At 50.9% G+C, this 13491-nt stretch overlaps 1 protein-coding gene across 2 annotated transcripts in view; it reads left to right on the top strand.

Moving 5' to 3' along the window:
* Positions 1-13491, top strand: part of Wscd1 (WSC domain containing 1) — a 42498-nt gene that overhangs the window by 2903 nt on the left and 26104 nt on the right. For both annotated transcript variants that reach the window (XM_078042715.1, XM_078042714.1), the window contains exon 2: positions 7481-8182. In XM_078042715.1, coding sequence (XP_077898841.1) covers positions 7765-8182 — 418 coding nt within the window. In that variant the 5' untranslated portion in view covers positions 7481-7764. The remainder of the gene's footprint in view (positions 1-7480; positions 8183-13491) is intronic.

Raw genomic sequence — 13491 nt, 5'->3', positions numbered from 1 at the left:
CCTAGATTGAGCAGAAGGCTGGTCTCACCAGGCAGAGGGGATGTTATGGGTCACCAGTTGGCCTCCTGTTAAGCCTGAGTCTCCAGCCCAGCTGGTTCAGCCCAGGCACTGCAGAGCAAGTCAGTGCTTCACAGAGCTGGGTTCCTTGTAGAGTCAGCTTAAAAATGTGACTGAGAGCCTCCAAATTCAGAGCCTCCAGGCCCAGACAGAGTCTAGCCTCTCAAGAAGGTGTATTTCTCTTTGTGGACATTCTCATCTGGCTTCGACCCTGGTCAGTCTTGTTGAGATCAGATCCTCTCCCTGGAGCTTCAATGAGTTCAAGTCCAAGGACTTTGGGGCAGCTCCGAGTTTATGCCTTTAGGGATTTATCCATAAAATGTGAGTGGTAATCCTGAGAAATAGCAGGGCCAGAGCTGGGTCCTAATATCAGGGGCCAGGCTGGGCTAGAGGCTGTCGCTGCTCATTTGGGGAAGGAGTGAGTGAGCATGGCCTTCCACTATCTTCTCCCTGGGCCTCATAGTTTCACCTTCTCATTGCTTCCCCTAATCTTTCCTCCTCTCGGCTTTTATAATCACCATGTTGATTTATGGCCTACAAAATTATCACAGGTGTGCCACTTTGAGGGGAATGTGGTCAGGGAGAAGCTCTACTTTTACACACCATCTCCTTGCATGACTGTGAGAAGTGTGTGAAGGAATGAGCTGGATTTATTTTGTAAGCCATACAATACGGTGCACCTCTTGGTGGGTGTTGAGACCTCCTTCCCTCCATTTGGCTTCCCTTTCCTTAGAAAGTCCTGGGGATGTGAGCCCCCTTGGCATGAGGGGATAGGGGGCTTCTGAGGACAGGAATGCCCAGGGTTTCTTGGCCCCCATTCAACAGCACAAGCCCCTATCCCAGAGGTGAGAATGGAGCCAGAGAAGAGCAAGCCTGACTTTGACTCAGTGTTCCACTCCCTGGTCCATATTGACCCAAGTCACTCAAAACCCGTTTACCTGCTACCCTCCGAGCTAGACAGTCTTTAAGGATTCACCACCAGGTGGAAGAAATGAATAAACACAAATGAATAAATTAAGATACTATTAAAGGAATAGTTCAGCAATAGTTCAGAAGAGATTATGATTGCTGGTTTGAAGAGTGGACTGGACTCCAAATCAATCAACCCAAACAGGGAAACAAATGCCAGTCCCCAGCCCCCATAACCATTGTCAGCCCCTAGCACGGTGCTTGGAAGTCTCCCCATCTGGTATTGAGCAAATGAAGGCCCTATGATCCAGCAGATCATACCACACACTTGGAATCGGAAAACTTGAGTTCAGTCTAGCAAAAGCTGTTTCTTTGTTTCAATTAATTGGTTTGCTTTCTGTCTCAGATTCTGCATCTATATAATGGGGATCCTAATTCGTAACATAATAACTTTGTAAGTTTATAGGAGGATTACTCATTTACTGTTCTGCTCATTCACTCAACGCACTTGATAGTACATGAAAGTGCCTTGCGCTCTTTAGTGTGGTATAAAATATTTATTATTTATATGAACTTCAGCGGTAGGTTTACTGAAGGGGTTTTCCAAGTTGGCATTAAACGTTTGGGCCTTACTATAATTTATTTTTATGTTTTTATTATTTGTGATTGACAAAGCATAACTGTATACACTAAGGGGGGGGTGCAACTTGATGTTTGATACCTATACAACATGAGGAGTGGTTACACTTATTGACTATTATGTTTTGCATCTTTTTAAAGCAACATTTTAAAAAATTTTGAACCCTTTCTTTTTAAGTTTTAAAGTTCAGAAGATCAAAGATTTGCCTCTTCAAAGACAGGGACCCCACGCCATTTCCGTTTCCTAGAACTTGTCCCTTTCCAGGGTCCAGCAGGTTTATATTTAATAGGTTCCTTGTTCCTTTTCTCAGCCTTTAAGACCCAGGGGTGTGGACCCTGGAGTGAGGGCTTCATACACAGAGGACAGAGGCACCTCTGTGTCTGCAAGGATCTGGGCAGGATGGGGAGGAAGTTGGGATGACAGCAGGAAGCCTAACTCAAGGGAGAACACAAAACCCAGGCACACGGCAGTATCCAGCTCACCATCAGCACTGGGGAATGGCTCTGCTCTGGGGACCAGGGGAGCCTCATGGAAGAGGTGGCATGGGGGCTGAGCCTTGGTGGCTAGAAAGCATTTCAGAGCTCTGAGATGAGGCACAGTCAGAGGTGGCTATAGGGAGAGCATGCTTAAAAGGGCTTGAAGCTTCTCAGGGAGGGAGCAGGAGCCTAGAGCAGGTGGGACTCAGAAAATCTGGGTCCCAGGGAGGAAGAGGTTGGGGGGAGGCAGGTGGTACCTGGCCAGGGACACAACACTGGTTGGGACACAGGGTTCTAGAAGGAATAGTCAGGGAAGGGCACTGAATACTGGGCTAAGGAGCTTAGATTTGTTCATTCAAGCCCGGGGCACCCACTATAGGCAGTAGCAGTATGATCTTTACATCAGAAAGATCATTTTCTTAGGCTGCTGGAAGGGGACAGTCTCTTAGAGAGGAGACGAGGTCTGATGACAGGCAGTGAGCTTGAGCAGGTGCTGAGGCAGGGGATGGAGAGGGGAAAGTAACCAAGGGCCCCTGAACCCAGCTGGAGGCTCCCATACATGGCTTTCCTGAGGTCCCAAGGCTGAAGACTCCCTGGCTGCTGGTCACTGAGGCTGGGGGCTCTGAGCTGTTGGGACATAGGTGCCCATTTTCTTGTGTGGAGAACAACAGGCTGGGCCATGTTCTTTGTCTTCAGTGTCCCTGTCCTGCTCAGAGCTCTGGGTCTTAAGAGCTCTGAGCATTGCTGCAGTGGCCACCATGGCTGAGATCCTTCGGGGGGAGTGGGGGTGTCAGGAGTTTCATCTCTGGGCAGACAGTTGAAAGGAGAGGTGGTCACATGCCTGAACTCCAGTGGCCACTGGTCAGCCAGCTGCAGAGACTGACTCTTGTGCTGTCTTCTCTTCCTGCTGCCACCCCTCGGTCTCTAACTCCCAGCTTAACTGGGAGGTAGGTATCCCCAACACCTGTCCCTCACCTCCTCCTTCTTGGGGCTCAGGAAGGAGACCCACTTGCTCTAGGCTCCTTCTCACTCCTTGAGGCTTCCAGAAACTCCTCTGTTTGAGTATTCTCTCATTCCTAAGAGGGAACTCAGGGTGTCCCTCCTTAGGCCATGCTTGAGTGACCTGAGACCTCTAGAAGACACTAATGGGATGGCAAGTGTGCATTTTCGTCCATTCTGGATGTCCCTTCCCAGCGGGGCTGAGCCTCAGGCAGTGGGGGGAGTTGGAGAGAACCCACCAACCTCCTACTGAAGCACTTTGCATGGTTACAAACGGGAGTGCACCTGGAAGGCAGGCCTTGGGGAAGAAGGATAGAGACTTCCAGAAGAGGGGAGAAACTCTGAGGCTGTCTCTCAGCCAGGCCCAGAAGGCTGGAACACTTACCCACATGGCTGTGTCTGGAAGGTTTGGCTCAGGAGATGCCATGTGTCGCATCATCTCCAGGAGCTTTGGCCTGGCATGATTTCAAAAAGGTGCTGACGGAGGCACACTAAACTCCTTTCAAGAATAAATCTTGCCTGGGCAAAGCCAGGACCGAGGGGGAGAAAACAGGCAGGGAGCTCAGTGGTAGCCAGGTGGGTTCTGGGAGTGGGTGGGCTGGGCCTCTAGGCTGGCCCTGCATGACTGCCCTTAGGCCCTGAGCTTCACCTGGTTGACATTCAGGGACAGATCTGAGCTCTCAAATGTGGGGAAGCAGAGCCTCTGTCTTGGCAAGCGGCAGGGAGGAAATGAGATGGTGCCGGTGAAGTACACAACCCATGTAGCCTATTTATTAATGCTGCAAGGGCTTCCTAAGTGATGGCATTGAGAAATAAAGCGGTTGCTAACGGCAGTCTTAGCTGAGATCAGCTTCAAGCTAGAGTGGGATATCGGGCCCATCTCAGGGAGCAGGGGGCTAACAAGGAGATTGCCTGCTACTTGAGACTGATTCTGCCGGTGTGTTATAGGCCTGTCCTCCAATGCTCCTTGTTTGCCTTTTTTTTTTTTTTTGGTACCAGGGATTGAACTCAGGGGCACTTGACCACTGAGCCACATCCCCAGCCCTATTTTGTATTTTATTTAGAGACAAGGTCTCACTGAATCGCTTAGCATCTCACCATTGCTGGGGCTGGCTTTGAACTCGTGATCCTCCTGTCTCAGTCTCGCGAGCCACTGAGATTGCAGGCATGTGCCACCAAGCCTGGCCTTGTTCCCCTCTTTTGCATTCATAACCAGAGCATTGCATAGTCTGTAGGTAACAGAAGTGTCATATCCACTCCCCTCCTTCAGTCCCATAGCAATACCCCATTGAACAAATAAGAAGCCTGAGGCCCTGTCCTGGGCAATGATTTGCCCATGGTAGATGTGCTCCCCCGGAGGGCCCGCTGGCTCTGGGATGCACTGGGCACCGCCGATAGCCTCCCAGGCCCGATGCAGACAGGCAGTGGCCAGACACTTGCCCAGGTATCTGCTGGTTTCACTGTGGCTCACCTGTGAGCCCCCTCTTTGGAAGTAAGTCACTCAACCAACATTTACCATCACTGCCCTGCTAGCTGTGAGTTGGGGTTTGGGGGTACGGAGGTCTATTGGGCATGATCCGTGTCCGAAGGGGCTGTATCCCTGTGGAGAGGTGAGCGTGGCAGAGTGAGGGACCATTGGCAAATATTGTCGGTCAAGGATGGCTGAAGTCTGGGGTAAGGGAACAAGTTTCTGATGCTTTGGGCAGAACATCTTCATAGCCCACCTTTAGCAAGCACCCTGTCCACCTCATAGTGCCCAGAAGCCTCTTCCCCAGGCCAGGGGGAGACCCTGTGGAGTTGGGGAGTGCCAGGGAAGGCATTGTAGGGTCTTGGGGAACTGAGTGAGAGTGAATCCTGATGAGTTCTGGGGCCCCACAGCACCCCGGTCCTACTTAGTGCCCTGTATCCAAATCCTACCTCTAAAATGCACGTGCAGTTCATGCCGTACCTGGCCTTCAGAATTGGAATCGTAGAATCATTGCCCACTTTTCTGCTCCATTGCCCCAGGAACTTCCTCTCCACGCACGGCCAAGGTACCACCTCTCGCCTTTTATTTTAGTTGTGTGGGATTTTTCAGTGATCCCAACCTCCTTTCACCAGAACCTTTTGCAAACACATCTGGAAAGCCCTGTCTGTGGCATTATATCAGATAAAAGGCTCAGGTACTCTAGTTCATATGCATGTGACCTCAACTCTGCAAAGTTGCGTCCTTTGATGACCCACGCAACATTCCATCTCTCCCACCTTTCAGCCTTCATCTCTGGCTCTGGGTAGGTGGAATGTGAGCTTAGACTGCTCCAGGATCCTACAGGAATAGGTTTCTGGTAGTCTCTCCATTCATCTGGCTTCTTGCTTAGTATAAAAATTGTATTCATAAACAGGATCACTGAGCAGTTACACTGTGCCAGGCTTCTGGCTGGGGACCAGAGTTACAAAAATAAATAGGAGATGGCTTTCCATCACTGAGGTTGATGGAAAAACACAGGAACAATGCTAATTGTCACAGGATGGTGAGTACTGGGATAGGGGTCAGCACAGGCTGTGAGAAGACCAAAGAAATTCTACCGGTAGGTGGGTGATGGGCAGGGAAAGCTGCTTGGAGGAGGTGACTTCTGGGATGATCCCTGGGAAAATGCAGGGATTCTCCAGACATAGAGGGAAGAGAAAACAGGCGGCATGTGCAAAGGCACTGGGGCTCGGTGTGCTGTGGCTACTGAGTCTCTGCTGGAAGGTGATTGGGTGTGTGTGTGTGATGGGGAAGCGGAAGTGGAAGAAAAAGGCTTGGCAGAAGATGAGGCTGGACAGGCTGGATCACGAAGGGGGCCTTGTATGTCATGCTAAGGAGCTTGGAGTTTATCCTCAAAGCCTCGGGGAGCTATTGAAAGGGGTTTTAAGCAGGGGAGTGCCATGATGAGATTTGCGAGTTAGGAGGATCACCCTGGCGGCCTTGTGGAAGATGGATTGGAGGGGCCAAAGCTGGAGGCAGAGAGATCAGTCAGGATTTGGGGGGATTTTCTCTCTGGTTTTACAAATCTGACGAGAGAGACTGGGTGGGGTAGGCCTGGCAGATGCACCAGCTTACAGAGAAAGGAAAGGCTCTGGGGCCATGGGAATGGCTTCCTGACTCAGGGCTGATCCACCTCCATTTGCTGATTACCCGGATCTGGGGGCCCTCACCACTCCATCAGGAAGGGCCAGGCTGGTCTGGGCCCCTTTGAAGTTTCCCTGAGCCCCCAGCCTCCAGGGGCCTGGAATGCAGGCCTTGGAGCCCAGACAATGTCTCTCTGCTCACACCGGCTGACTGTCCCAGGCACACAGACAGGCCATTGAGGGGCCCTGGCGGACCTGGCAGGAGTCCCAGGCCACGTTAGTTATGGGCAGTGGCTTAGTCAGGCTTCTGGGGGCCTTTCTTCTGAGACAAGCCTGTCCTTGTGCTAAGGGCCTTCCTCACATGCAGCCCAGCCTGGCTGGGCAGCTGCAGAGCCCTCGGCCAACCCTAACAGAGCACTTCAGAGGCACCGCTGAGGGAATCAAAGCCCTTCGGGAGTGCCCGCGTCCCTGGGAGTGGAAGGCACCATGGAGGGCTGCTCAAAGGCCCCTCCACCTTCTCCACACCCCGTGCTCTGGCCTCTGGTGCTGTCCCCGCCCTTTGGCCCTGGAAGGAAGCCAACTGAAACACACTCCCTCCCCTGGGCCCCCTTTTTTGTGAAAGGCAGTGACCAGCTCTGCAGGAGCTCTTCCAGAACATAGTTCACAGTCCCATCGCACCCCTGGAAGTCAGCTGAATGCATGCATGTATCGAGTACCTGCTGTATGCACCTACCCAGGCTAGGTGCACTTTATATGATAGTGACTCATCACAGGTTGGACCGTGGAGTAGTTGAGGGGATAGGATCTGAATAGAGACTGATCAAAGGCTTGGTGCTTGTGTTTGCCGACTGTGTGACTTTAGGAAAATTGCTCTGCTCTATTTGCCCATTTCCTCACCTGTAAAGTGAGGATGTTACAATATCCCCTCTATTGGATGGATGCAAGGTTAAATGAGATAATGCACAATGAATTTTGCCGAGTGCTTGGCATGTAAGGACTCAGTAAAAAGCCGCTGTTGTGTTTCCTCCTGCTGTTTATTGCTACTGCTATTATCTCTGGATCTTCACTGCTCCTCAAGAGCAGAGTGTATCCCCATTTCACAGAGGAGGAAGCTGAGACCCAGAGAGATTAAGCAATCACACAGCTGGCCAGTGGCAGAGCTGAGGTCTGAACCCCTCTGTCCAGGGTTTCTGCCATACCCACAGTCCTTTTGATAAGTCAATCCCAGGGTTGGGGGTATCCTGGACCCCAGGGAAGGTGGTGGCAGATCCTCCTATTGCATCTAAGTGCCCTTTCTCCATTTTTCCAGGTTTTCAAGCCAGGAGAGGAGGGTTGGTAGCGTTTAGCGATGGGGAAGACGGTGCCATCCGCACAGAAGCTGCAGCCTCGGGGCCCTGTGGCTGCTGGAGATAAATGATGGCGCCATTTGAACACCTGCTGGAAATGGTGCAGAAACCGTAGCCCCAGGAGAGCACGGGCAGGTGCTGGGAGCCAGGATGCGAGGATGACGCCTCCGGAGGCTCCAGCCTCCCTCCTGCCCGCGCGCTAGGAGCCGTCCCCAGGCCCCAGCCGGGAGCCCAGCTGCCCAGGGGCATGGCCAAACCTTTCTTCCGACTCCAGAAGTTTCTCCGCAGAACACAGTTCCTGCTCTTCTTCCTCACGGCTGCCTACTTGATGACCGGCAGTCTGCTGCTCCTGCAGCGGGCCCGAGTGGCCCTCCCACCGGGCCCCCGGGCGCCCGGCACCCTGCAGGCCCTGCCGGTGGCCACCGTGGCGCTGGGCGTGGGCTTGCCCGACGGCAGAGCCCTGCGCGATCCCCGTGTCAGCCCGGATCCGCTGCTCCACGAGGACGCGCTGCGGAGTCCCCTGGCTCGGTCGCCGCCGGTCCCCCTGCGCTGGCCCCGGAGGAACCGCAACACCGAGCTGCGCCAGCTGCGGCGCCGCTGGTTTCACCACCAGGGGTCGCCCACCCTGGGCCCCGAGGCCCCCAGGCCAGCCGCACTCAGCAGAGGTAGGTGCTCAGCCGAGAATCTTGGGGGGCCCCTCCCAGGAGCCCTGCTCAGGCTCCCAGGTTTGATGTTCCCTTTCTCTGTCGCTAAGGCAGCTGGAGAAATAGGTCCTACCGGCTTATGGGCTTCCCAGATCCCTCCTTTACTCCTGCAGAGCCCGAGACAGAGAGGAGCTGTGATGTGAAGTCCTTTAGCATTTCACTCACTCACCAGCCCGGATTTCATAGGGCTCAAGGTCGAGATGGGTGAACCCAAAGCTCCAACTCTCGGTTCAGAATAACTTTCTGTATTGGCTCAGTTGTACCTTGCTGGGTGACCTTGGGCAGATCAACTTAACCTCTCTGGATCCCCCTTGAAATGGAGATAGACACCCACCCCAGGTTTATTGTGAGGATTGCTTGTGTTAGTATAGAGCAGCAGGTCCCACGCCCATTTTGATACATGCTTCAGCCAAGAGCCACTAAGAGAGGGGGCCCAGTATATCCTTTGGCCCTCTCACTCGCAGCTTTTGCTATTTAGTAAAACTAATTTATATAGTGTTTCCTGTGCATCTGTATATCTACTATGTATAGATACTAGAATTATCTCTAAATGTTCTGATGAAGAAATTGAGGCACAGAGAAGATCATTAAGTTACCAAGGTCATCCTCTTTGCTTAGGTTCCCTGGAAGCAAACCCTGAGACCGGGATTCAGATGCACACAGTAGATTTGGGGTGTGATCCCAGCAAACACTAGTGGGAGAGTGGGAAAGAGACCAAGAAGAGAAGCAGCCATAAAGGTGCATTATCGAGCAGGTTACTACTGGGCAACCAGAGCTTGACCAGCTCGGAAGGGTCTGGAGTCAGAATATATCACACAGCTCCTGGTGACCTGGAAGCAGCAGGCCTGAGAGACAGGGGAGGCACAGCAGGATTGGCCATGGTTACAAGGCTGGGTTTCCCACCTGGAGACACTGAGTTATGCAGATTGTCTGTGCAGGGCTCAGTCAATTGTTGGGTGCTTGGTGAGTACCCAGTAAGTGCTGAAGTTGCTCTTGAATGGGGACTGGGCTCAGTCAGTTCCTCAGCATCCCTGTCACCTCCTCATTTGGTCCTGTGCCCTAAGTCACAAGAAGAACTGCTTTCTTGAGTGTAAAAGGTGTAGTTGGAACATTGGGTCCTATATGGAAACGTGTAGAAGGAGATAGGTCAGGGTGGGCACCAAATCTGAGTTAGGAGAGCTATGAGTGCCAGGCCTTGGAGTTAAGCTGTATTCTTGTGGGGGGGTGGTGGTGGTGGTGGTGCTGGGATCTGAGGATGGTGAGAAGAGTCCAAGGAAGAGAAAGGAGCCCAAGCTTCTCTTGCCTTAGGAAGATGATTCTGGTAGCCCCAAAGAATAAAAACTAGAGGAAAGACGTTTTCTCAGAAATCATCTAGTTCCTAGTCCTTGCTATAGGATTTCTTCACATTAGAAGAAAGAAATAGCTGATGGTTTCTCATTAGCTTATTTTGCAAACAGGTGTGCTTTCTGTAAACTCACCCAAACACACCAAGAGACTGTCTCTATGCAGTTTTCACTGATGCAAATTGTTTAGACTAAGGTGTAAATGACCCACAGAAGGCAACATAGACTTCTCGAGAGGAAGTCATGATAAAAGCACAAGTTTGGGGTTTTTTTTTTTTTTTTTTGAGAGAGAGAGAGAGAGAGAAAGAGAGAGAATTTTTTTAAAAAAATATTTATTTTTTAGTTTTCGGCAGACACAACATCTTTGTATGTGGTGCTGAGGATCGAACCTGGGCCTCACGCATGCCAGGCGAGCGCGTTACTGCTTGAGCCACATCCCCAGCCCCAAGAGCACAAGTTATGAAAATAGACCTGGGTTCCTTTCTTGGTATTGCCATCTATTGACCCTGCAAATTGGCCTTAATTCCTCTTTTCATTTCTCACTGTTCTCACTGAGGATCTGCTATATGGATCTACACATGTGTTTGTTTTTTTAAAGAGAGAGAGAGAATTTTTTGATATTTGTTTTTCAGTTTTCGGTGGTCACAACATCTTTTTTATTTTATGTGGTGCTGAGGATCGAATCCAGTGCCCCATGCATGCCAGGCGAGCGTGTTATCGCTTGAGCCACATCCCGAGCCCTACACATGTGTTTTTCACTGTGCCCTTGAGAGGCCAGTCTGGTGGTGGAATCAGACTTGTGCCCAAGTGATTACTGCACAGCATGACCCAGGTATGATAGAGGCATGGCAAAGGGCTTGCAGACTCATTAGACAAAAGTGACCTCTAGCCTGGTGTGGTGGCATACAACTGGAATCCTAGTAACTAAGGGAGGCTGAGGCAGGAGGATCACAAGTTCAAAGCCATCCTCAGCAACTTAACCAGAGCCTGTCTCAAAAAAAAAAAAAAAAAAAAAAAAAAAAAGGTCTGAGAATGTGGCTCAGTGGTTAAATGCCCCTGGGTTTAATTCCTGGTGCATATTGACCATCAGAAAAGAGGACTCAGGGTGACCAGCTGTGACCCTGAGTATAGAATATGTATACCCAAGAGAACCAATAAGCATCCTTTAACTTACTTCTAGTAATAAAAGCTGAAGAAATTGTGCCTAGGTATAAGCAGGACTGATATTCAACTGTTATCTAACAGCATGGTCTTATTGAGAGCTAAAAAAAATTGAAATACTTCCATACCTATTGATAGTTACTGCCCAGAGCCTCTGGGGTGCCCTCTGTACTCTGGCTGCTTCCCCAGTGACCATCAAACCTCCTCATTATTCAGCAAAGAAAGGATTAATTCCTGGGACCACAGGGGGTATTCGGAATCCAGTTCCAGCAGGATGGTGACAATTTTGAATGGTCTGCCCCAACCATGGGTTGTTAAATATTTTGAATATGCCCCACAGTTTCAGGACGAATTTGCTCTCCCTGCAGAATAACAAACTCGTCTCTGTTGTCCCTTGGCGGGAGGTCTTCAGTGAAAGCAGGGGAAGCCAGAGCACTGGCCCCAAGGCTCTCTGGGAGCCCCTCCTGCTCCCTTCCCGTTGTAGGGCTCGGGAGGGCCTGCAGAGCCAGGCCGGCCTCACTCATGGAGAGTGGCCACAGTGCAGCCCTCTGGACAGCTGCTGGGGCCACAGACAAAGCAAGCATCTCTTTGCGGCCTGGGCATCCCGCCATCCTCCTGAAAGGGGATCCTGCAAGGCGCGGAAGCTGCAGGAGGCTCCATCAATCACTGAGCATTTCATTATACCTTGGACAACATCCATAATGGAATAAAATGTCAGTAAGTTTACTGGGGGAAAAAATAGTAACTTCTCCATAGCCAGTTTGTTTTTTATTGATAGTAATTTCCAAAGACATTCCAATATCTCCAAAGCCATCGTTAATAGCCTCACGGCTTGTCCATTTTGATGTGCAAATGAACAGATGCAGAGTCACAGACAATAATGCATCGCCTCCATTTCAGCCGAAAGTAATAAATCCGCAGCAGGATGGGTCCCAGCGCATCCCTTGAAAGTTCTCTTCTTTCCTGCACATTCTCGCCTCTGTCGGCGAGTTAGAGAGAACATTTGTGGTGTTTCGGGGATGGAAGAGCTCACCTGCTCTTCACAAATCAGAGTGGCCATCTGCATCTGAGGCCCGGGGCTTCCTCTCCACGTTGATCAGGTCCGTAACCGGCCAGCTGGTAACTGCTAGCCACTCCTTGTTTGAAGAAGAACTGGAGTCTGACTGCTGGGAACCAGATTTTCCCCCCTCCTCTTTTAATGGCATGCTCATTATTTGGCTAATATTTACGGATCCATTGTCACGCTAGGTCCCAGGTTAGAGGGGAGGATCAGAATGATAATAGCTGTTGCTTACTTGAACATCTGTCAAGTACCAGGCACAGCTCTATACAGGCATACATCTGTTTTCTCATTTAATTTAATCATAGCCTTCTGATGGTGCCCTCACCGTTTTCATGGCAAAGAATATGAGTTTCAGGAAAGTAAAATCATTGAGAAATTTTCATGATTAATAATGATCTAGAAACCTGGGTAGTTCCTGTGTCAGGCCTTGCATTTGACCCTTCATGTGTGTTATCTTCTGCAGTCTTCAAAACCAGCCTGTGGAATTGGCACCCCATGCCTATTTTACAGATGGGAAAGCTGAGATTCAGAGAGGGGGAAGCTGCACATCCCAGGTCACACAGCCAGGTCGTGGTGGAGCAGGGATTTGAACCTAAGTCAACCCGTTGCCCAAGGCTGTTTCCATCCGGTTGCCCAAAAACCTTGGAACCTCAGCCTTGGAAGGTCTTGAGACGGGCCACTTTTAAAACCTTGTGGCTAATGTCCCAGCTACAGTGATAAATGTTTAACATTCCCTGAGCTCATGTTTTGGATTTTTAATTGAAAGCTTTAATGGACATTTTTCTTTGCTGGGCAACACATCAAAAATTTCTCAGATACGAGCTTTCTTTTGCTAAGTAGGTGGGCAGAGGAGGGAAATTCATGCGCACCGTCCTGGGAGAAAGTTCTCTGCAGTGAAGCATGATGGTTGCAATCATCCTGAGGCTGATAGAACAGAGAAGCTTGTGGGGCCTGGGTCTCAGGGAAGCAGGCAGTGCCCGGTGGTGCCAGGGGATGGCCTGCTGGGAGTGACCGCGGGAGGCCAGGAGGGCTTGGAAGATGGCCAGACACTTTGGCAGACATTGAAGATGCCTGTCAGCTTCTTCCTCAGCCCTGTGTCCTCTGACCCTAAGGCTCTTGGAGTCCTGGCGTGGTGAGGAGTGCAGTCTTCTCTCGTCTTGGTCATTCTCTGCTTCCTCTCTCTTAAACTAGAGCCTCAAGAATTGCACCTTGGTGCCGTCAGCAGGACCATCCCTCCCTGGATCTGAGCTCTCAGCTCCTGTTCTTGCACCCATAGGGAACATCATGGGTTTTTAGGAACTGTAACCCACTGTTCAGAGTTGGATGTTGATGTTGACACTGGGCCTAACCTTGCTGAGTCAGGGTGGGTCACCAGCGAGGGTAAAGGTCTGGCCCCAGCCCTCCAGGAGGGCTGCCTCAGTAGAGAAGACCCACAGACTTGCAAGATGGTGAAGGGCAACAGTTAATGACAAGAACTTGGCTAACCGATGAGTTTTCCAGGTATAACTTGTAAGAATCCAAAGAAGAGACATGTTGCCGTGGGCTGGAATAAGCAGGTGTGTGACCTTGGTCTTCAGGACAGGCAGGGAGAACAGGGTGGATGTGTCAGGGGAGCAGCGATGGAGTGCGGCAGGAGAATTGAGCTTGAACAAGGGGAGGCGGTGAGGGTGGGTGTCTATCCATTTGACAGTTGGGGAAACTGA

This window comes from Ictidomys tridecemlineatus, chromosome 3 (genome assembly GCF_052094955.1).
Source record: "Ictidomys tridecemlineatus isolate mIctTri1 chromosome 3, mIctTri1.hap1, whole genome shotgun sequence".
NCBI classification, from domain to species: Eukaryota; Metazoa; Chordata; class Mammalia; order Rodentia; family Sciuridae; genus Ictidomys; species Ictidomys tridecemlineatus.
The sequence above is the reverse complement of the archived record's forward strand: the minus strand, read 5'-3'. Positions and strand labels throughout refer to the sequence as shown.